Source organism: Podarcis melisellensis, assembly GCF_964234715.1.
Source record: "Podarcis melisellensis genome assembly, chromosome: 4".
NCBI classification, from domain to species: Eukaryota; Metazoa; Chordata; class Lepidosauria; order Squamata; family Lacertidae; genus Podarcis; species Podarcis melisellensis.
This window is the reverse complement of record NC_138531.1, coordinates 97,645,934-97,669,248: the sequence shown is the minus strand read 5'-3', so window position 1 is coordinate 97,669,248 and position 23,315 is coordinate 97,645,934. Positions and strand designations below refer to the sequence as shown.

The window sequence follows — 23,315 nt, the reverse complement described above, 5'->3', positions numbered from 1 at the left end:
TGGAAGGCAGGACATAAATTTTAAGTAGAATGAAATGCAATGAATTCATATTTCTGATGACTGCTGTTCACAAAGGGCAGCTTCACACCTGCACATTTGTTGCACGATCGCTGCAAAAGCAAGCAATAACTTCCATTTGCAAACGGGCAATCCCAGTAGATACACGTGGGAGATGCATAGGAGTTACACGTCGCCTCAGATGCCATCCTTTCCAGCGGCCTCAGCTGAGCAGCCAGTCATGAAATGATGGGCATGCAAACTGCATGATCAAACCACAGTCCTGAAGCAGAAGCTCAAGGTTTTGCCCCCGCGTTCTTCAGTGTATGGGAGGTCGTCTTGCCGCGGAGGATAGCTGGCTGAAAACAAGGCTGGGAGTGCATTGGAGTCTTTGCTTTGTGCATGAAAGGACAGCACAGCCAGTCAGAAAATTGAAAACAAAACACGCACACACCCTAGTGGATGAACACACCAGTGCTTGAATTGCACTCCAGGGAAGCCTACAGCCAAGGAGAAGATTGTATGCAACCTCAACAAAAAGGTGGCATTTGCAGAAGCAACATCCTGACCACAATCACAATACTGATGGATGTGCTTTCAGCGAGGAGGGTTGCATTTCCCAGATAGCTAATCTGGCACACCCTGTGCTGGGAAAATGTTATACCCCTTCCGTAGGCACATTGCTCAGGAGCAGCATCTGAGCTATGTTCACGTTCACTGCAAAACACTAACGTTTCAGAAAGGCGCTCAGTTAATTAGCCTGTTTCAAGATTCTCAGAAGCCAGAGCCATACCTTTTCCCCCCCACTATATTTTCCCCTCCGTCTGTGTGCAAGCACGGCCTTGAGAAGAGCTCAAAAAGCTTTGCCGACAATAGAGATCAAACCTGTGAAAAGCCAGCTTTCGCTTACGTCTGCCTCAGTGAACGAAGGAGCGCTCCCTTCCACGTCTCGTGAGCTCACCTTCTCAGAGCTAGCCACCTTGTCCCTAACCTCCTGTTTCTCGCACCCCTGTTGCATCTCCCCACCGGCACAAAACTGCCCATAGTGAAAAGCCCAGACCAATAGCGAATCCACTACTGTTGGGGAACACAGAAGGGTGGGAGGAGGTATGTAGAAATAAGTAGGGCATTTTTCCAGAATTGCGCTGTCCATTATGGCTTCAAAGGGGACGGCCATGCCATTGTTCAAGTAACAGTTTAGAAAGACAGGAGAAGAGAGGCAATGAGAAGGATCGGGGGGGGGGGCGGCGTTGCTGAACATCGCTTTACGGGTGCTGCTTGGTCGTTTCTGTAAAATGGCTACCGTATTTTTCGCTCTATAAGACGCACTTTCCCCTCCTAAAAAGTAAGGGGAAATGTGTGCGCGTCTTACGGAGCGAATGCAGGCAGGAGGCTCTGCTCAGCGCTCCCTTTAAAGAGGCATACTCCGTGTTCTCTTTAAAGGGAGCATGGCTCTTAGCTGCGCACAGCCTCTCCCAGGCAGGGGATGAAGGCTCCCTTTGCCCGGGAGAGGCTGCACACGGCTATCCCATAAGTCAGGACAGCCTAGCTTCTGGGATTCAGATCCCCCCCCCTTGTTTTCCTCTGCCAAAAACTAGGTGTGTCTTATGGTCTGGTGCGTCTTATAGAGTGAAAAATACGGTGCTTCGCTGTTGCGTTATTCACCCATTTCCCACCATGACATTGATAAATATTCTTATGCCAAGTATGAAGTTTCCTTTTGCAAAATCATACCATTGGCCCATCTATGCTTCAAGCCAGAAGTGGACCACATTCCCCCCCCCTGTTGGTGAGGGGTGGGGACACACATAGTAGCAGGGGACCAGGCTGGAGTCAAAAGGGGATGAGGCACCTCTTTTTCTTTCTGCCTCCTCTGCCTCCTCTTCCTCCTCTCTTTCTGCTTTCCTTCCTCCCTTCTGCTACCACCTTCCCCCCATTGCCCTGCTCCTTGCCACCCTCGTGAGATTGAGCCAAGGGCGTTCTGTATATGTTGTAAACAAAAATCTGCCCTTTTCCCTTATGGGGTATCCAAGAACCCATATAGAGTCCTTACGTAGGTTCCCTATTAGTAGGAGAAAATAACAGAGGCCAACCAGAGAATATTGAGAAGCAAAGCAGCTAGTAAGCCTGATCTTTGTTGATCTGTTGCAACAGGGTCCTCACTCACCACACGCAGGAGGGAGGAGGAACCCAGAACAATGGCACGCAAGGCCTTATATAGATTTTTGAAATTGCCACCCTGTTGGTCAAGACCACCCCCAGAAACATCATACATACATCACAGAAGGGGTGTAGCTCAACACCACCACATACATTATACCTACATCACAGAAAGGGCGGTCTACAGCAGAAATCTGAGTGCTTTGTTTACCTCCTGTCTGCCAGGTTACCTGTTTAACGGTCACTTGATTGGACTGCCTGGGGAGCCTGGCCAGTCTTTTGTAATGATAAATACTTAGTTCCTGAGCCAGGTCACAGGCTCCCACCCTATTCATATCTTAAATGTGCCTTTAAGACAGGATTTGTGAAGGAAAAGGCAATGGGGAGGCTTTTCCATTTTCCTTTGACCTTGCAGAGAAAACATTTGGTCAGTTTGGGAATAAAAAATGGCTTCAGGTCGGTCTTCCTGTGCTGATCTATGTACGTGCTTGGTTGGTAAACTTATGAACATTTAGCATATATCTAAGACCTCGAAATTCCTATCACATATATCCCGGGGACCACAGGTTGCTCACCTGTGCTTTCAGCGGAGATGCCAGCACCCAAAACTGGCACCATCACGTCGTAGGCCTTGCTGCTTCTCCTTCTCGTGATGGATAGAAGCAGAGAAAAAGAGAGCGAGAGAAGTGGGGGACTGCAAGTGCGGAGGAGAAGAATAGTGTGAAGGTGGGCGAGGAAGTAACTGACCTGCCCAACCATCTCTTCCTTTTCTCAGTGTCCACTTTTGCAAAATATTCTGTATCTTCCTCCTCCCACCACAATTAGGCAATTTGAGCCAGCGAAATACCCCCTGCGTCCCAGTTTCAGATCCCCACTTCCTAGACAGCCCCAAATCGGCCACAACCTTTAATTGATGCCTCAGACAACAATCACCTGCTGTGTAAGATAAAATTATTTTGAACCAATCTCTCAGAACAGGTTCAGCTGTCCCTTTACAGTGGTGCCTCACAAGACGAAATTAATTCCTTCCGTGAGGCTCTTCGTATAGCGGTTTTTTCGTCTTGCGAAGCAAGCCCATTGACAGCTTAGCGGATTAGCGCTATTAGTGGTTTAGTGGCTTTTAGCGATCAGCTGTTAAGCGGCTTATCAGCGGATCAGCTGATAAGTGGCTTAGCGGCTTAGGAAAAGGGGGGGGGGAACCCGAAGGAACTCGCAAGACTTTTTCATCTTGCGAAGCAAGCCCATAGGGAAATTTGTTTTGCGAAGCGCCTCCAAAACGGAAAACCCTTTCGTCTAGCGGGTTTTCCGTTTTGCGAGGCGTTCATCTTGCGGGGCACCACTGTATATTCCTTATGTCGCCGCAGTGAAGGGGACGGCTGAACTTCACGAAAAAGTGGTTTTTGGGCTTGTGTTTTTTTTACAATGGATGCTTGCACCTTCATCATTGTGTTTGCCCCCTCGCTGTTTGTCCCATTTGTAACATCTTCTCTTCTGTCTTCACTCAAGCGACACTTCTGATGAAACAGGCCTGGCCTCAGACATCATCCTCTTGTGCCACTGAGGGTACCTTTCACCTCCCAGTGGACACTGGGACCGAGAACAGAACTTACCAAGCTTCATCAGCAGCATTCAGTAAATAGAACTTTATACTTCTGGGGATTTTTTTTTCTTTCTCTCTTTCTCTCTCTGTGTGTATGTCTGTGTTTCTTTCTTGATTTGGGAGGGGGTTGTATTGCCTGCTTTGCATTTATTATTTTTATTATTATCATCATTATTATTATTATCGTCATTATTATTATTTTTGCAATTAGAGTTGCCAGGTCAGGAGCAGTTTTCAGGGCTCAAGCCTGAGACCTAGCAAGGGCTCCCAGGTCAAAGCATGCTACAATCAGAAAACACATTACAGTGGTATCTTGGGTTATGAACTTAATTCGTTCCAGAGGTCCCTTCTTAACCTGAAACCGTTCTTAACCTGAGGTGCACTTTCGCTAATGGGGTATCCCACTGCCGCTGCACCGCTGCTGCGCAATTTCTGTTCTCATCCTAGGGCAGAGTTCTTAACCCAAGGTACTATTTTTGGGATAGCAGAGTCTGTAACCTGAAGTGTTTGCAACCCGAGGTACCACTGTACAGTTATCAAGCCCCCTCCTCCCACTTTGGAGACAGGAAATTGGTTTGGTTTTCTAATAGTTTTTAAATAGTTTCATTCACTTTGAGGGGTGAGTGGAGCCCGTCACATTAAGGCTGAGAGGGGGCAGTCCTCACACTGCTGGACTCCTACTTCCATCTGTCACAGCCATTGTGGCTGATGGTTAGGGATGAAAGTAGTCAAATAACGTCTGGGAGTCCACAGATTCCTCACCACTACATGAAGCCTTCATTATCAGTGTGCAGAAGAGAGCCCAGGACGCAACAACTTTTGCAGATGCTTCAGGGCTTGGCTAATGTAGCCCAGGCTGTGTAATAAACAAAAATCTGCCCTTATTCCCTTATGGGGGACACAAGAGCCCTTACAGAGTCCTTTGCAGGTTCTCCATCAGTAGGAGAAAATAACAGAGGCCAACCAGAGAATATTGAGAAGCAAAGCAGCTAGTAAGCCTGATCTTTATTGAACTGTTGCAACAGGGTGTCCCCTTCACACTCAGGGGGAGGAGGACCCCGAACCAAGGTGTGTCCGCCCTTATATAGACACCCCCAGAAACACCATACATACATTACAGAAGGGGTGTAGCCCAAGACCACCACCCCAGATACATCATACCTACATCACAGAAGAGAGGGTCTACAACAGAAATCTGAGTGTGTTGTTTATCTCCTGTCTGGCAAGTTACCTGTTAATGGTTACTTGACTGGATACCCTGGGGATCCTGGCCAGTCTTTTGTAATGACAAATACTTAGTTCCTGAGCCAGGTCACAGGTTCACCCTATTCATACACAGACATACCCTTAAGACAGGATTTGGGAACAAAAAAACAATGGGGAGGCTCCCCCACCTCCTCCCTCCTTGTAGAAAAAAAATTTGGTCCTCCTGTGCTGCTCCAGACATTTGGTCCACACATCTATGTATCGGCTTGGTTGGTACATTTATGAACTATATATATGATCTTATTTTTTATAATTTCAGCTGCTCAACCCACCCAAAGATTTGCTGTATCATTTTGTACCGGCTGAAGTTCTTTAAATAGGTTGTAGTCTTTGGGTTGGTAGCTGCATACACATACAGATTTGGGCTCGTTCCCAGAGATTTGTAGGGTAGAAGGCACACAGTGCCTCTGTGGCAAGACCCATCACAGTATCTTGTAGTTTATCTGCTTTGCTGTATGCCTGTGCAGCGCATTGCCATTTTGAAAATGGACGTGCTTGCACTCCCTCTGGGTTATTAAGCTGTGGGTTGACGGTGGTCAAAGCGAGGTGTGATTCTGTTCCTCCGGGGAGTTGCGTCTGTGTGTGTGTTGGTCATGGTTATTGGGTACAGTGCAGAGGAGGACGTTTCTGGGAGTTCTGGTCTGAGAGATTTGTGAGATTCTGGCTTTAAACTGGAAGGCAGCTTTCAGTTGATGTAGAAAAATTGGGGTTTGGCTTTTGCTGCCCACCTCCCCAAAGGACTGAGTCCCCTAAGTCCATGATCGGTCAGAGGTGAATGGATGGAAGCGGGATCCAGAGAAAAGCAAAAGCTGAGCTTTATTTTTTGTTGCAACAGAGTTCCCTCCCCTCCTTGCAAGAGAGACCAAGAACAAAGTGTGCAGGAACCTTTAAAGACTTTGAATTTGCCCAACCCGTTAGCCAGAGACCACCCAAAAAGCATCCTACATACATCACAGAAGGAGGTGGTCTTCTTTGAGAGTGTTGCTTCTCTCCTGTCTGGCAAGGTAAAGGTAAAGGGACCCCTGACCATTAGGTCCAGTCGTGGCTGATTCTGTGGTTGCGGCGCTCTTCTCACTTTATTGGCTGAGAGAGCGGGCATACAGCTTCTGGGTCATGTGGTCAGCATGACTAAGCCGCTTCTGGCGAACCAGAGCAGCGCATGGAAACACCGTTTACCTACCCACCGGAGAGGTACCTATTTATCTACTTGCACTTGACGTGCTTTCGAACTGCTAGGTTGGCAGGAGCAGGGACCGAGCAATAGGAGCTCACCCCGTCGCGGGGATTCGAACCGCCAACCTTCTGATCGGCAAGCCCTAGGTTCTGTGTCCCTCAGTCTGTCAAGGTACCTGATTGCATTAACTGTGCAGCCTGGCCATTCCTTTGAGATGGTAAATACTTTGGTTCCTGAATCCCTTATTTACAAACTTACACCTATTGATAGACTGCTTAGCTTAAACTTGCCAGGCTGGATTTGCCCCCTACATTCCAGGCAGTTTATTAACTGGATTTGCAAGTGAAAAGACAACTGGATAGCTTTCCCCATCTCCTTCCTCCTCCTGCAGAAGAATATTTGAGGTCATTTTGGGAGAGTCAAAATGGCTTCAGGATTGTTCTGTTTGTCTGTCTGCAGTGTGAGGGCACCCCAAATTTTTACAACACAGTATTGCTGTGATTCAGATCCCAGAATGGTTTGCCTGTGGCGAGATCCACGTAGCGCTCAGTCCTATGAAGAATGCAACATGGATTCTGTTTCGCAGGCGTTGCACGTTCAGTTTAGGGTTGCCAGACAATAATGGTCTTGGAGCTAGATTGATCTTCTTCTTCTTCTTCTTCTTCTTCTTCTTCTTCTTCTTCTTCTTCTTCTTCTTCTTCTGGGCAGGAGTTGATCACAATGTGGATTTGCCAAGCGTGCATTCCTCTTAGCATGTTTCTCCCTTGCGTCCTGAGTTCGAGTGTCTTCAAAGCCTATGACACCTTTGGAAAAGGCTGTTCTCCAATTGGAGCGCTCGCAGGCCAGTGTTTCCCAATTGTTGGTGTTTATACTAAAAAAAATTATTACCAACCTGATAAGCCTAAACTGATAGCTTTTAGCTGTGCTTGGATATTTGGTTGACAAATGCAACCTTAAGAGATCTTTATCCCCCACCCACCCCTAAAAACCCATTGTTTGCTAATTATTCTCTGCGAGACAACCTCCTGTGGTTTTGTGTTGACATCCCAGATTGCTCTTTTCAGGCAAGGTTGCCGTGTTCTATTTTTCTGCATGTTTGCAAAGAGCAAGTCCTTGCTCTGTTTTTAATAGGAGCCGAGCAGATGCAAGGCTTCTGTCAATAATGCAAATAGGCCTGTAGAGAGAGCAGAGGTGCATACAAAGCTATCAGAGAAATCTCTGCTAGGCTAAGGTGACCTTTGGTGATACAGGACAGCCTAGTCTCTGCAAGGAGTTCAGAGAGATCTCCCTTCCCTGCTTGCTCAGTTTGCTTTGAACTCTCCCCTGCCACTTTGACCCTGTTCAGCAGGTGTGGCTGCTTAAAGCCAAGTCCTTTGTCTAAAAGGAGCTCCTGTTAATTTCAGATGTGAAGGAGAGAATAAGGCAGGTCTGGTGCTGTATGTTTGCTTTGCTTACAGGCGAAGGCAGACCAATTAATGACTCCGCTTGCAGCCTCCTCCTGCCAAGTCTGTGCGCCTGGAAACATAAGTGTTGGAAGGGTGCCTGTTTTTAATCACGCAGAGTCTGCCGCCGACCAAACCCGACATTGGGTGGCATGCATGTTGTACCTGGAAGAAAACATCGTGTCAGATGCCTCTGCTAGCTGGCCTGCGCTCACATGCCCCAGGCCATCTGGAGCAGCCCTTGCAATATTTATTTATTTAGAAAACCAGCCCTCCCCTCCAGAGCATTTGCTCCAATCAGTGCAGAGTGCAATAATAAAAAACGAACCCATTCGACAAAAGAAATAAGCCAGCGCTGTGAAAATGGAAGCAGTGGAAGAACGTGCCTTCTCTCTCCTTGTGGTCTGCATTGCATGGGTTGAAATTATGAATGGGGGTGGTGGTTGGTGAATGTGTGTGCTCTGAACGGCTTCGGTCCAGTATACCTGAAGGAGCGTCTCCACCCCCATTGTTCTGCCCGGACACTGAGGTCCAGTCCTGAGGGCCTTCTGGCAGTTCCCTCACTGCGAGAAACCAAGTTACAGGGAACCAGGCAGAGGGCCTTCTCAGTAGTGGTGCCTGACCTGTGGAACGCCCTTCCACCAGATGTCAAAGCGATAAACAACTACCTGACATTCAGAAGACATCTGAAAGCAGCCCTGTTTAGGGAAGCTTTTAATGTTTAATAGATTTATTGTATTTTAATATTATGTTGGAAGCCGCCCAGAGTGGCTGGGAAAACCCAGCCAGATGGGCAGGGTATAAATAAATTATTATTATTATTATTATTATTATTATTATTATTATTATTATTATTATTATTTGAAATTCAGAATATGGTAGCCCACATCTTGATTTGGTTTCATTGGGGAATTAGTGGGATGAAAGAGAATCGTTAACTTCTAGCAAGTTTGAGGACTTGCCTCTCTCCTTATCCTGGATTCCAGTATTGTTGGCAAATAGCTGTCCCAGGAATGTGACTGAAGAGTGGTGTGGAAATACTTACGATAAATAAAATAGCAGGAATGGTAGTTCGGCAATGTCTGGGCCAAAGGTTCCCCCCATTTTTGTGGGAACGTTCAGGGATACAGGAGAGGATATATTGTCTGATTATATCCTTTTCCAACTTGTGTTAACAAGTTCACAATTTAGCAAAGTAACATTCCCCCTTTTAAACTTGCAGCAGATGCGTTTGCTCAGGCTCGCTAAAGCCACTATAATAACTGTTCTAGTATTTCCCCCTTATTCCCTCATAAAAGATAAGACATGACACAGTCTTCTATAAAAGTATAAAAAGGTTTACTCACATACCATTCTGTTCACAATAGGATCCCAGAAGGTAGACTTAGCTTAGAAAAGTAATATATACCTAGAAACTATCTCATAAGAAGACAGTCCCTTTGTCCTCTCTTGGTTAGAGCCAAGAGAGCAACTTTGGCTAAGCAGAGGTTGCTTCTTTGATGCATGTAGTCAAAAGAGAGAGAGATGGCTGCCCTGCCCTGTCGTTACCTGCACAGGTGAGGCCACGCGCACTTCTAGTCACATGCAGAGGAAGTCTGTCCCAGCCCAGCCCAGAAGAAAACAGGAAGTTTACCTGCTGGCTAGACAAACATTCCCCATGTGTAAACATGTTCACTCTAGGAATGTTGTACTTGCCTGCTCTTGTGTTTCACATCCCACAATTTTTTGAGGGAGGTGGGGATGAGAGTGGACTCAGGAGAGAAGCTGTGCAGCTCAGGCACAAGCCAGGATCCCAAGAAACACAAAGCTCATTCTCTGAGCCTAGAGAGTTGGTTTTTTCATCCCGTGCTGCTCACCAAATGCTCTTCAAACTGTGAAGGGAGGAGGAGATTTGAAACTAGTTTGTGATATAGGCCTACGGGGCAAGCGGGGAGATAGGAGGGAGAAGCCAAACATTGCACCTGGGCTAGCACAAGCTCCCACTGTTAGCCTAAGCAGTCTTTGGATCCTAGTAAATACGTTGTGGTAGTCATTGCACTGAAAAAACAATGCTGAAAGCTCAATGCCCAAGTGCTCCGCTCCAGTCCTGGCTGCATGTGGAGTTGCACAAAATCCCACTTAGAATAATAGAATCATAGAATCATAGAGTTGGAAGAGACCACAAGGGCCATCGAGTTCAACCCCCTGCCAAGCAGGAAACACCATCAGAGCACTCCTGACATATGGTTGTCAAGCCTCTGCTTAAAGACCTCCAAAGAAGGAGACTCCACCACACTCCTTGGCAGCAAATTCCACTGTCGAACAGCTCTTACTGTCAGGAAGTTCTTCCTAATGTTTAGGTGGAATCTTCTTTCTTGTAGTTTGGAACCATTGCTCCGTGTCCGCTTCTCTGGAGCAGCAGAAAACAACCTTTCTCCCTCCTCTATGTGACATCCTTTTATATATTTGAACATGGCTATCATATCACCCCTGAACCTCCTCTTCTCCAGGCTAAACATGCCCAGCTCCCTTGGCCGTTCTTCATAAGGCATCGTTTCCAGGCCTTTGACCATTTTGGTTGCCCTCCTCTGGACACGTTCCAGTTTGTCAGTGTCCTTCTTGAACTGTGGTGCCCAGAACTGGACACAGTACTCCAGGTGAGGTCTGACCAGAGCAGAATACAGTGACACTATTACTTCCCTTGATCTAGATGCTATACTTGCAAACCTGGTAATCACCGAGGTTCTGATCCTGCCCCTGTTCCTGCCACTCGATACACCATTATTTGGCCTTTGTTGTGTTAACCTCCGTATAAGCCCCATGTTGTGCAAAGAAGTAGCAGTGGCACCCACTCTGGCTTCCTAAGTGGTTTTTGCTTTGTCTTCTAATTATGCCGCTGATGGCACACACTGCAACAGATGCTTTGTTAAATACCTCTGTCTTGGAATAGCCCACTCAGTTCGTTCCAGGATGCTAATAGCACCTCCCTGACAATGTGCAGCTGCGCTCAGAGAAACGCTGCCCGTGTTCGTGGCGGCAGGATTAATCCAGCCCGAGAGGCTTCTCATGCCCGAAATCTCAAAATTGGTTTGTTAACGCTGGGTCTGACTCTGAGGTCAGTGAAAAGGAAGGCAATTATGTGCCTCTTGGAGGAAATTACTGTATTTGCCATCTGTTTCCTGCAGTTCAGCGTTCTTTCGCCTCGCTATCAGATTTTGGATGAATTTTTGCATTTGCACAATTGAGGACATAATGGACATGAACTGGACGCCTTCGTCACCCTCCTGGGGGCTGGAAAGCAACACTTAGCTAATTTGGGGCACATTTTCAAGTCCGCTTAACTCTTGTTAGCTGCTGTATTGCTATGAAACATCATTTTGTGCTTTGGGCCTCTTTTTTTAAGAAGAGTAACAATCGCATTCTTATGGATTGCGTTGCTTTGGGGGCTGTTTGGAATGAGACCTGCCTCTTTCTGAGAAAGCCAGAAACAAGCTTGGTGGTTGGTGAAAACTGCTTAACCTCCCGGATTGACGGGCCTTGCTTTTTGTTTCTCTTATATATATATATTTACTATTTGTTTCTCATATATATATATATATATATATATATATATATATATATTCATTCAAATACAAAATAAAATTATACACTCCATATATCTTAGTTACATCTTATTTCTCTTTTTGACTTCCCTCAATTTGTCTGCAAATCCTTCATATTTTTACTTTTTCCACATTTCTACCTTATTATTTATATTATTACTGTAAATTCCATCCTATTTTTTAATAGTTGTTTTAACATTTTCATCACAGAGCTTCATTAAAACTCACAAACGTTATCTGATTATCACTTAGTTTTTGCAAGTATTCGATAATTTTTCCCCAATCTTCTGTAAATCTTTGATCTCGTCAATTTCGGGTCCTTCCTGTCATTCGATCCAGTTCTGCATAGTCCATCATTTTCGTTCTCCATTCTTCTATCGTAGGTAATTCTTCCTGTTTCCATTTCTGGGCCATCAGTATTCTTGCTGCTGTCACTGCGTATAAAAATAGCTTCTTTTCTTTCTTGTTTATCTCGTTACCTGTAATGCCTAGTAAAAATGCTTCTGGTTTCTTAACAAATGTATATTTCAGCATTTTCTTCAATTCATTATATACCATTTCCCAAAAGCTTTTTACCTTCTTACATTCCCACCACGCCTTGCTTTTTGTTTCTCAACAGGGTATACCGCTGGAACGCCCTACAAGGTCCCTCCCACCCAGAGCAACAGCGCACCTCCTCCCTATTCTCCATCTCCAAATCCTTACCAAACTGCTATGTACCCCATCCGAAGTGCCTATCCGCAGCAGAACCTGTATGCCCAAGTGAGTACAACCGGCAGCCGCGCTGATGTCAAACAGCAAGAACAAAAACAGGAGCCTAAAAGCGACCGCTGTTTAGTAACTCTGCTAATCTAAGCGTAGAAACTGAAATTTAATTTAACTGGGAAAATCTGAACGTTCTATGTCATGCCTAAAACACGGCGATTTGGCAGACCTCCCTTGGGAGGATGCAGTGGTACCTCGGGTTAAGTACTTAATTCGTTCCAGAGGTCTGTTCTTAACCTGAAACTGTTCTTACCCTGAAGCACCACTTTAGCTAATGGGGCCTCCTGCCGCCACCGGGCCGCCGGAGCACAATTTCTGTTCTCATCCTGAAGCAAAGTTCTTAACCTGAAGCACTATTTCTGGGTTAGCAGAGTCTGTAACCTGAACTGTCTGTAACCTGAAGCGTATGTAAACAAGTTAGCCTCACGTTTTTCAAAACGTGAACAAAAGCAGGGGTTTTTTTAATTGGAAATTTTATTTACAACATAAACACACACACACTAAAGTGGTACCTCGGGTTAAGTACTTAATTCGTTCTGGAGGCCCGTTCTTAACCTGAAACTGTTCTTAACCTGAAGCACCACTTTAGCTAATGGGGCTTCCTGCTGCTGCCGCGCCGCCGGAGCACGATTTCTGTTCTCATCCTGAAGCAAAGTTCTTAACCCGAGGTACTATTTCTGGGTTATCTAGTCTATCATCCGTTTATCACAGTGGACATTCAGATGCCTCTTCTGGGAAGCTCTTCAGCAGGAACTAAGGCAAGATCCCTCTCCTCACCTGTGATTCCAAGCACTCAGTGTTCAGTGCTGGAGGTAGCTCCCAGCCACCATGGCTAATAGTCATTGATAGTTTTATCTTCTATGAATTTGTCTCTTTAAATAGGCCTCTGAATCAGCTAGGATGGCTGCTGAATTTTTGGATGACAAGGGGCGGGGGTCAAAGGTGTGCTAAAAGAGGAAAAGAAGATTGCAGAGAAGCTGAATGAATTCTTTGCATCTGTCTCCACAGTGGAAGGTGTAGGGGAGATCCTTGTATCTGAAGCAACTTTCTTAGGAAAGGGAAGCCTCAGCAAGTGAGGCTAATAGTTGTGAGATGAGATGAGATTCCTGGCCTCGCTGACTAACTGAAAAGGAACAGATCCCTGGGTCTGGATGGTATCCACTGAAGACTCAGAATGTGAAATTGCCTATCTTTTAATCAAAACGCACAAACTTGTCCCTCTATGGCTGAAGACTGGAAAGTGGGCACTGTACCGCCAGTTTTTAAAAGGGGTCCAGGGAGGACAATGCTGGAAATTACAGGCTGGTTAACATATTACGGGAAAGCTCAAATTGGAGCATGATTAAGAATAAGTTACTAAGCATGTAGAAGGACAAGCCTGGCTTCTGCAAGGTGAAATCCGGTCTTCCTCACTCTTTGAGAGTGTCAACAAGCATACAGATAAAGGTGATCTAGTTGGTGTCTTGTACCTCACCAAAGATTGCTTAGTAAGCTTAGCAGTTAAAGGATAAGAGCATAGGCTGTATTAAAGGTAAAGGTAAAGGTTCCCCTGACCGTTAGGTCCAGTCACGGACCACTCTGGGGCTGCAGTGCTCATCTTGCTCTATAGGCCGAGGGAGCCAGCATTTGTCCACAGACAGCTTCCGGGTCATGTGGCCAGCATGACCAAGCCGCTTCTGGTGAACGAGAGCAGCACATGGAAATGCTGTTTACCTTCCCGCCAGAGCAGTACCTATTTATCTACTTGCGCTGGTGTGCTTTCGAACTGCTAGCTTGGCAGGAGCAGGGACCGAGCACCGGGAGCTCAACCTGTCACGGGGATTCAAACCGCCGACCTTCTGATCGGCAAGTCCTAGGGTCTGAGGTTTAGACCACAGTGCCACCCGCTGTCCCTATAGACTGTCTTACGGATCAGTAACTGGTTAAAGAATAGGAAGCAGGGATGGAGGGATAGAAGAAGTGGGGTTCCTCAAAGATCATTTTTGGTGCTTTTTAATGTTGTTCATGAATGTCCTGAAGTTATGTCTAAACAGTGAGGTGGCCAAGTTTGCTATTGATGCCAGTTTGTTTAGGGTGGTAAGAAAAAAGAAAGGGATGGCAAGGAGGATCTCTCCAAACTGGGCAAACAGGTATTAAAATTTCAAATGCGATTCAGTGTCAGTAAGTGTGAAGTGATGCACACTGAGGCAAAAAATATCCTTACAGCATATTTATACACTTAATGAGGTCTGAAGTGGCGATGGTAACTCAGTGAAAATGTCAACCCATAACGCAGCAGCCTTGAAAAAGGCAAATTCCATGGTAAGGATCATAGGGAAAAGAACTGAGAATAAGAATGCCAGTATCAGAATGTTGTGGAACGCTTGTGTACGATTCCATCGCATAGGATAATGTAGAGCTGGAAGAGTTCCATAAAAGGGCAACCAAAACTATGAAGAAGTTAGAGCAACTCCCCTGGGAGGAACAATTAAAATACTCGAGTCTTTTAAGTGAATAGTAAAAGGTAATTCAGGACATGATAGAGATTACCGTATTTTTTGCTCCATAACACTCACTTTTTTCCTCCTAGAAAGTAAGGGGAAATATGTCTGTGCGTGTTATAGAGCGAATGCCTACGGATGGCGGAGGGATCTGCTGCAGTTGTGAGCAGAGGATCCATGGTTCCCCTTCCTTCCCTCCTCCGTGGCTCGCTTTGAAGCAGCCTGGGGCCACAGTGGTGCAAAAACGTGGTTACAAAGCATGGATCCCCAAGATTTTTGCATTGGGTTACCCCAAACTCACCGTCAGATCACATGTCTGTGGCCACAGCATGAACCACAAAAATCATACATCCACTGTTTCGTTTAGAATATTTTTTTTTCTTGTTTTCCTCCTCTAAAAACTATGTGCGTGTTATAGTCGGGTGCGTGTTATAGAGCGAAAAATATGGTATTTGTAGTGTGGAGAAGATGCAAAGAGGTAGGTTTTCTCCTTCTCTCATAACACTAGAATTTGTGGACATTCAGTGAAGCTGAATTTTGGAAGATTCAGGAGGATTCAGGCAAAAAGAAGCTTTTCCACACGAGTAAAAGAACAAGCAGACAAACCACTTTCCAAAACAAAAAATATCCTTCCAGTAGCACCTTAAAGACCAACTAAGTTAGTTCTTGGTATGAGCTTTTGTGTGCATGCACACTTCTTCAGATACACTTTCCAAAACACATAGTAGATGAGAGGAATGCCAAACTTCCTTTGTCCTTCCTCTTGCTAAATGAAGGATGTGCTGCTCTGCTATGTCCACTAAGACATGGCATAGTCTGGGGTGTGCAGAGATATTACTTACATGCCTTTTGGAAATACCAGTACAAATTGGAGCAGAACTGTTTTACCAGACGAAAAGGTCTTTGATCTGCTCCTTGTAGGTGTGATGCACAGTATAGCTAGACATTGGTGCTATAACCTAATGGATGGGCACTGTGCAGAAATTTAAAAAGGGCAGGCCCTGCCCACAGACATACAATTGAAAGCCAGATTACCATATTTTTTGCTCTATTGGTACCATAGGAGGGGGAGAACAGGAAAAAAAAAATTTCCTTGGTCTCCCCCTCTAAGTCAAGGCGTGTTCTGTGCGTTCAAGGTGTGTTCACCCGAAGCCTCCGGAGCCCAGCGGGTTCCTTTCGACCTGCTCTTTGGGGCTGGCGGGGGGGGGTGCTGCTTTCCCCCACTGCCAGCCCCAAAGACCAGGTCGGGGAACAGCGGGAAGGGCGCTCTGCTTCCCCGCTGTCCCTCGAGCTTGTGGGGCTGGTGGTGGGGAGAAGCGCTGCCTTCCCCCACTGCCAGCCTCCAAACCAGGTCGGGTTTGGAGGCTGCTATCCGCAAGCCTTGGGAGCCCAGCGGGAACTCCCGCCCGGCTCCCCAGGCTTGCGGATATCTGCCCGAAGCCCGGGGCGTGCAGCGCAACGTGCCCCGGTCTGCAGACTACTATCCGCAAGCCTTTGGAGCGCTCCGAAGGCTTGCAGATAGCTTCCTGAAGCCTGCATTTGCTCCATAGGACGCACACACATTTCCCCTTCATTTTTGGAGGGGGGAAAGTGCGTCCTATAGAGTGAAAAATATGGTAAATTGAATTGAGTGAGCCAAGTGACTTGAAGACTGTGTGGCAGTGTACGAATCTCCCGTTGTTCCAGGTGCATTTTGCGACAGGGAATTTCATTACTGCACAAGCAGTTTCTGAGCTCTGGGCGCGGTACTGCGCCTAAGATTTCAGATTAAAACTGCAGAGGGGAAGGAAAGGGGGACCTTTTCTTGCCTCCCCACTTCCAGCCACTCTCTGAAGACTGGAGAAGAGACCCTCTTAAGAATTTTTGGGGCGGGCGGGCAGGGGAAGAACTAGACCGTGTGAAAAATGAACATAATATCTTAGCTGCAGTTCATTGATTTTCAGCTCTGTATTCTTGTTATAAAAAAAGCGCACCTAGACATTCCATCGGGATGCGGGTGGCGCTGTGGGTTAAACCACAGAGCCTAGGACTTGCTGATCAGAAGGTTGGTGGTTCAAATCCCCGCGACGGGGTGAGCTCCCATTGCTCGGTCCCTGCTCCTGCCAACCTAGCAGTTCGAAAGCACGTCAAAGTAGATAAATAGGTACCGCTCCGGCGGGAAGGTAAATGGCGTTTCCGTGCGCTGCTCTGGTTCGCCAAAAGTGGCTTAGTCATGCTGGCCACATGACCCTGGAAGCTGTACGCCGGCTCCCTCGGCCAATAAAGCGAGATGAGCGCTGCAACCCCAGAGTCAGCCACGACTGCACCTAATGGTCAGGGGTCCCTTTACCTTAGACATTCCATTGTTGTGCTTGTAACTTCGGTTTAGCCATTTAGCTTCTAGGTTTCCTACTTCAATTTCTAACACAGCTGTGTTGTGATGGTCTGTCCTACATCGTTGCTGATTTTTAGAAAAGCCAACCTCTGCTGAAATGTGGTTCTCCTCCCCTACCCCCTTTTCTGAACAGGGAGCATATTATACACAGCCAGTGTATGCGGCACAGCCTCATGTCATCCACCACACCACCGTGGTCCAGCCAAACAGCATCCCGTCTGCTATTTATCCAGCTCCCGTGGCTGCCCCAAGGACTAACGGCGTGGCCATGGGGATGGTAGCTGGGACCACCATGGCAATGTCAGCAGGTGAGAACTAAATGGAAATATACCGTGTCCTGTTAACCCTTGCAGTAGAGCAGCCTTTAAAGGCTGCAGTCCAGCTTGCATGAAACCAGAACTGTGTTGTCCTGTTTGCAACTCCTAAACTGTATTTGCGGATCATGTCTCTGTCTGCCACAGTTCCAGGACATTGCGGGGAATTTGGATTTCTAAGCATCGCGCCTTTTGGCTAAGCAAAACCCTGCCCAAAGTTCCTTTTCTTGTGGCTGTGAAAATATTATTGGAAAGTTGGCAGCCACCTGAGACCTCTGAACCTGGAGTGGGTGGCAGAATAAGATTTCCAACAGTTGGGTGTTGGACTTAAACTTTCTGGACTCCTCTTGTCTCCCCACGGCTAATAAAAAGGATAAAATTATAAATGATGAGAAGGGCTGCTAATTCGACGGAATGGCATCTCTGCCACCAGCCAGCCCTTAAGCCCATTTCAGCTGTTTCTGCCCCTCTTTCTGGAAGGATAAGCCTGGAACCAGAAGACTCTGTTATACAACTCACCCCACACAATCCTATTAAAAGCTTGCCACTTTGGGCTCCAAGTTTGGCTGAAAAGTGGGGTGCTGACAAGACAAATTCACCCCATTTAAAAAGCAGAACAGATGATGTGAAGTTTGGAGAAATCGTTCCGGTGCATTTGATTGCTACAAAATTTATTCGGCTCGCAGGATTTAGCTTTTCCGAGTGCAGAATTCAGATAGGCCCCGCTGACGGGAACCGATTCCTTCTAAGAGCTTCTTCATGCCTGCTGCCGAGTCCCTCTTGCTTTGTTCCCAGTCCTGCATGGAACTGTAATAAACGAAAGTTCTCCCAATACACCACCAGGTCACCTTTCCTGTTAAGCTCTTTGTTTCAACAAAGCGAGGCATTTTGCTCTGCTGACACTCTTTGGTTTGCTTGCCGTGCCTTCATAGAGTTTTAAAGTTGGAAGGGACTGTGGAAGTCATCTAGTTGACCCCCCCCCAAATCAGTGAAGGATGCCACAGCTACAGCATCCCTGACAGGTGGCTGCCCAGCATCTGCATAAATGCTAATAATAATAATAATAATAACAATAATAATAATTTATTATTTGTACCCCGCCCATTTGGCTGGTTTTCCCCAGCCACTCTGAGTGGCTTCCAACAAAGATTAAAAATACATTAAAATGTCACACATTAAAAACTTCCCTGAACAGGGCTGCTTTCAGATGTCTTCTAAATGTCAGAGAGTTGTATTTCTCTTTGACATCTGATTGGAGGGCATTCCACAGGGCGGACACCACTACCGAGAAGGCCCTCTGCCTGGTTCCCTGTAGCTTTGCTTCTCACAACGAGGGAACCACCAGAAGGCCCTTGGAGTTGGACCTCAGTGTCCGGGCAGAATGATGGGGGTGGAGATGGTCTTTCAGGTCTACTGAGCTGAGGCCATTTAGGGCTTTCAAGGTCAGCACCAACACTTTGAATTGTGCTCGGAAACGTACTGGGAGCCAATGTAGGTCTTTCAAGACCAGTTTTACCTGGTCTCGGCGGCCGCCCCCAGTCACCAGTCTAGCTGCCGCATTCTTCATTAGTTGTAGTTTCCAGGTCACCTTCAAAGGTAGCCACACGTAGAGCGCATTGCAGTAGTCCAAGCGGGAGATAACCAGAGCATGCACCACTCTGGTGAGACAGTCTGCGGGCAGGGAGGGTCTCATCCTGCGTACCAGATGGAGCGGGGTTGACAGCTGCCCTGGACACAGAACTGACCTGCGCCTCCATGGACAGCTGTGAGTCCAAAATGACTTCCAGGCTGCGCACCTGGTCCTTCAGGGGCACAGTTACCCCATTCAGGAACAGGGAGTCCTCCACACCAGCCCACCCCCTGTCCCCCAAGAACAGTACTTCTGTCTTGTCATTATTCAACCTCCAGTTTCCAACTGACCTTCTTTGACCTTGCCTGCCTTGCTACCCTCAGTTTCTGTTCATCGGCTAGAACGTGCTGCCTTGCAGGGCAGGAGGTGGGATTGGTGGTTTTTCCAGGCTGGAATGAGCAGCGCAGAGAGCTCAGCCGGAATCCCTCAGCTAGGAGAACAAACCAGGGTTCACCCAGCACCACAGTTTCACAGTTGTCAGAAAGAGCAGCGTTGTGCAACAGAGAGAAAGCTAGGACCCTCCCTGATGTCCCTGTCCTGATGGAAAGATGGCAAGGCAGGTTTCTGTTCTGAAAGCACCCTGTCTGGGGGGTAAGATGGGCTCTAAAGTAGATAGAAGCCGAGAATTGACAGCCAAGCGACCCTTTCAAAAGCACCCTTCCCATTGCGGGGAAACGGCAGCTCTTGAAACATCGTCTGCAAACCTAATAATAATAATAATAATTTTATTTATATCCAGCCCTCCCCAGCTGAAGCCGGGCTCAGAGAAGCTAACAACAATAAAAGAAACACAGCATTCTAAAATCAATTCATTTTAAAATTAATTCAAAATCAAATTAATGGCAACCATTGGGCTAGAGTTCTGTGAGGATTACCAAAGGAGGGGGTCAGGCTGTGCCTTGGCCAAAGGTCTGGTGGAACGGCTCTGTCTTGCAGGCCCTGCGGAAAGATGTCAAATCCTGCAGGGCCTAAGTCTCTTGTGACAGAGCGTTCCACCAGATCAGGGCCACAGCCGAAAAAGCCTTGGCTCTGGTTGAGGCCAGCCTAACCTCCCTGTGACCCAGGATCTCCAAGGTGTTTTTGTTTGAAGACCGTAAGGTCCTCCGTGGGACATACCAGGAGAGGCGATCCCGTAGGTATGAGGGTCCTAGGCAGCTTGGGGGCGGGCAAGACAGCAAAAAAAAAAAAAGCATTCATTGAAATGTACGCACTTTGTTATGTCTGATTTCCATCGCTAATTGTGCCTGAGACCAGCAGGACAGTTAAGCTGAAGTAAAATGGCCTCCTTTATCTGCCAGCTCCTGCCCCGCCCCCTCCTCCCCCAGTGAAGGTCTATTTGTTTGGTTACAACTCGGGTGCAACTTGGCACATGGTCGGAGGTAAGGGATCGGATATTCTGCATGGCCTGTGCCCAGGGATTTCATCTGTGCCATGCTGCATCCTTGGGCGTCATTCCCCAAGTCGGACCCCGAAGGGCAAGATCAGCCGCCCGCCAGCCCCACAGGAGGAAAAACCTTTGTGTCCCACAGGCCTGCGGCTGCTTCTGCAGTCTCCCCACCCCACCCTCCACCAGCTCCCAGGAGCTTAGTCCACAGGTGTGCGAATGTTTGCAAGGGATTCGTGCCAGAGAGCCAATCGTAGGATTGTCTAGGGGGAAGGGATGCCCAGGGTCATCTATTCTCTCCCCCCAACCCGCCCCTGCAATTCAGGAATCACAGCCAAGCCAAGCCGCACGTGCCAGGGAAATCGTGCTCCCACTTCCTCCGGGGCCCTGGGTTCAGAATCCGCTTCTGACACCTGCTTGAGGGGCCGGGATGCAGCGCTTTGTGCCCTCCTCCCGCCTGACCCCCTCTCTTTCTGTTGCAGGCACTTTGCTGACCACCCCTCAACACACTGCCATCGGAGCACATCCAGTCTCAGTGCCAACATACAGGGCTCAAGGGACCCCTGCCTACAGCTATGTACCTCCACATTGGTAATCCCATTGGCCAAGCCACGTAAGTTGTTGCAAACGCCTGCAGGGACACCCCCCAAGGTTGCGGGAGGCGGGGCTGCATTTGGAATGCTTCTCTAGAGGCCAGTAAGCAACTTCCCCAAATGAGACCGAAAGTTGAAAACGCAACATTTCCTTTTGTACTTGCATCATGGGCTAAGAATGAAGTCAGGAGCCAGTTTTTAAGTGGCTTCTCACAAGGGTGGATTTGATTTAAATCAAATCAATTTAAATCACGATTGATATCACTACAGTGATTGCGAAAGTGATCTGTCCATAAGGAATCCAGTTGTAGCAGACTTAACTTAAATTTACAATAACTTATAATAAGACTAAAACTCAACACTAAGCATACTATGTACAGAAACCACACCAGAAGGGAGAAGGAGGGAGAAGGAGACTCTTGCTGTCATTACTATTATAGTCAGCATGACCTTGACAGAAAAAGATAACAGAACCAGTTTAACCCCGCTGGACTCAACTTCTCGGAAGGAATAACCCAAACATCACAAACCTTCTGCTTGTTTCTTTCACACAGAGAGGCTTCCAGAACCCTCTTGAATTAAGTTGAATAGGAAAGATCTCTGCACATTTCTGTACTAAGAAATGCAAACTGACAAGAAGATCACATTGGCTTTGGAGAGGAGAGGACCTGGATGCATTTGTGGGGGGGGGGGTGCGCTCGCTCACAAACACACAAAACTCTTCCTCCTGAATAGGGTCGATTTTTGCCGAGAGAAAGGAGCGATGGTGGAATTGTTTCTTTCTCTAGAGAATGGAAACGGACAGAAGCGTTACAGGCCAAAATTCCTCCACCTGCATTGGTCGGAGAGGTTTCTTATTGCTGCCACAGGGCGCGTCAGTCAGAACAGGACCTTCAGCAGAGTAGGGCAAGGAAGATTTTAACATAAGGCAGCAAATCGGGCAGGAGGAGTTAAATATAAGCTCCCTCTTACCAAGAGATCTTGTGTTCAGGTCACAGGCCAGCTTAGAAGAGGTTCTACTCCTCCACCTGCCCCTTCAGCTTCTGATAGGAGTGCATAGGTGAGTCTGATCTGAAATATCAGAAGTTAGGACCATTGAATGGTAGAAGCTGGCATAGTGCAGCCCGCCCCCTGTGGGTGACCAGCCACCGCAGCCTAAGTGCCCACTCTCCCTTCCATAACTGCAGAACGAAGAGGGCAGATCCAGATGTCATACACAGGTTGGAAATGGAAGAACACCTGTAAATTTGCTTCCTAGCAGCATCGGTATTGTGGCTCATCCTACGTTCCCCTCTAGCAAACAGGTTCTGTAGGTTTTTGCCTTTTCTTTCAATAAAACCTGCGCAATCTGTTTGACCGGAGGTGCAACTGTGGGATGAAACAAACGCTTGTGTGGTGGCAGGATGGGATGTGAAACCTCATTCAGACGGCTTTCAAAAGAATCCCACCATTCACAATTGGGCAGTACTTTTCGTAACCCCAAGCCCCTCCCCCCCCCAAATAAACCTGACTATTTGGTTGGTCCTTAAAAAAAGCCTTGCCCAACGGTGAGTTTGGGAGTTGTCGTAGCTTTGCTGGTCTATAAGGAGTGGGGAAACCATGTTTGCTTGCCTTCAAAATGGTGGTGTCTCCAGTTGCCACATGGAAACTCATAACCATAGTTTGATCTTGAGGGGGGAAACACTGTCCTAAATGCTTCTGTTCTTGTGGCAGACCACATCTGACATGCAAAACTCCTCTGAGGTTGTTAAATTGAGCCTCCGCAGAGAGATGCACCAACTTAGCTGAGGTGGGGACCCAGTCTCGCAGGCAAAGGTGTCGACTGGGTGCAAGAGTGAAATCTGTTAAATGCTGGGTCCCTGATGAGAGAGATGTGAATCCAACCTTGCCTATCTCTTTGCGTTGCTGCTTCTAACTTCCGTCCTATTGTTTTCTTTCTCTCTCTCTCTTTCCGGCAGATCTGGAGTCAAACATTGTATGCAACAACTCAAGTCTTACATGGGTGCTGGAGCAACTGTCCCAAGGCACCAAGTCTGTTAGCAAGAACAAAAACAAAAGAAGTGCAAGGGTCACTTTATGCATTCTGTAGGGTTTAATTTTTTAATCCTTTTTTTTTTTAGTTGATTTTGTAAAAGCCACTTCCCTGCCATAGCCCCATTCTCTCGCTGCCACCGCCTTTCTCCTCTCCTCCCCCCCCCACTCAGAATTGTTTCATGGCACCCACTGATGCTGAGCAATATTTGTGCTTTTGAATTCCCCTCTTCCTCCCCCAGTCTTCACCTTCTTCTCTCCCCCAGTTCCACGTCGCAAGTGTCTCCTGATCTCATGCATTTCACCCAGAGTCTAATTTTGGTTTTTTTTTAATACTAGCAAAAATGATTGACTGGTGATGTTCAGGGTTTCTGAGTGGAAAAAAAAGCACAGTGCTGGCAGGCTAGCAGGCTTCTCTCCCTCCCCCCTCCCCCTTTTCAGTTCCATTAATATCTACCTATCTATCTGTCTATATCTGTATCTTCAATTGTTCCATCTTCCACAACATGACACGGGAAAATTGG

At 47.1% G+C, this 23,315-nt stretch overlaps 1 protein-coding gene across 5 annotated transcripts in view; it reads left to right on the top strand.

Moving 5' to 3' along the window:
• The window catches only part of FAM168A (family with sequence similarity 168 member A), a 170,518-nt gene extending 147,677 nt beyond the window's left edge, over positions 1-22,841 (top strand). For 2 of the 5 annotated variants that reach the window (XM_081910137.1, XM_081910138.1), the window contains exons 5-10: positions 3,664-3,789; positions 11,840-11,982; positions 16,973-17,147; positions 20,082-20,162; positions 20,650-20,780; positions 22,719-22,841. In XM_081910137.1, coding sequence (XP_081766263.1) covers positions 3,664-3,789; positions 11,840-11,982; positions 16,973-17,147; positions 20,082-20,162; positions 20,650-20,762 — 638 coding nt within the window. In that variant the 3' untranslated portion in view covers positions 20,763-20,780; positions 22,719-22,841. The remainder of the gene's footprint in view (positions 1-3,663; positions 3,790-11,839; positions 11,983-16,972; positions 17,148-20,081; positions 20,163-20,649; positions 20,781-22,718) is intronic. The other 3 variants (XM_081910140.1, XM_081910139.1, XM_081910141.1) reach the window with 3 other exon arrangements.
• The last annotated feature ends 474 nt before the right edge of the window (positions 22,842-23,315 follow it).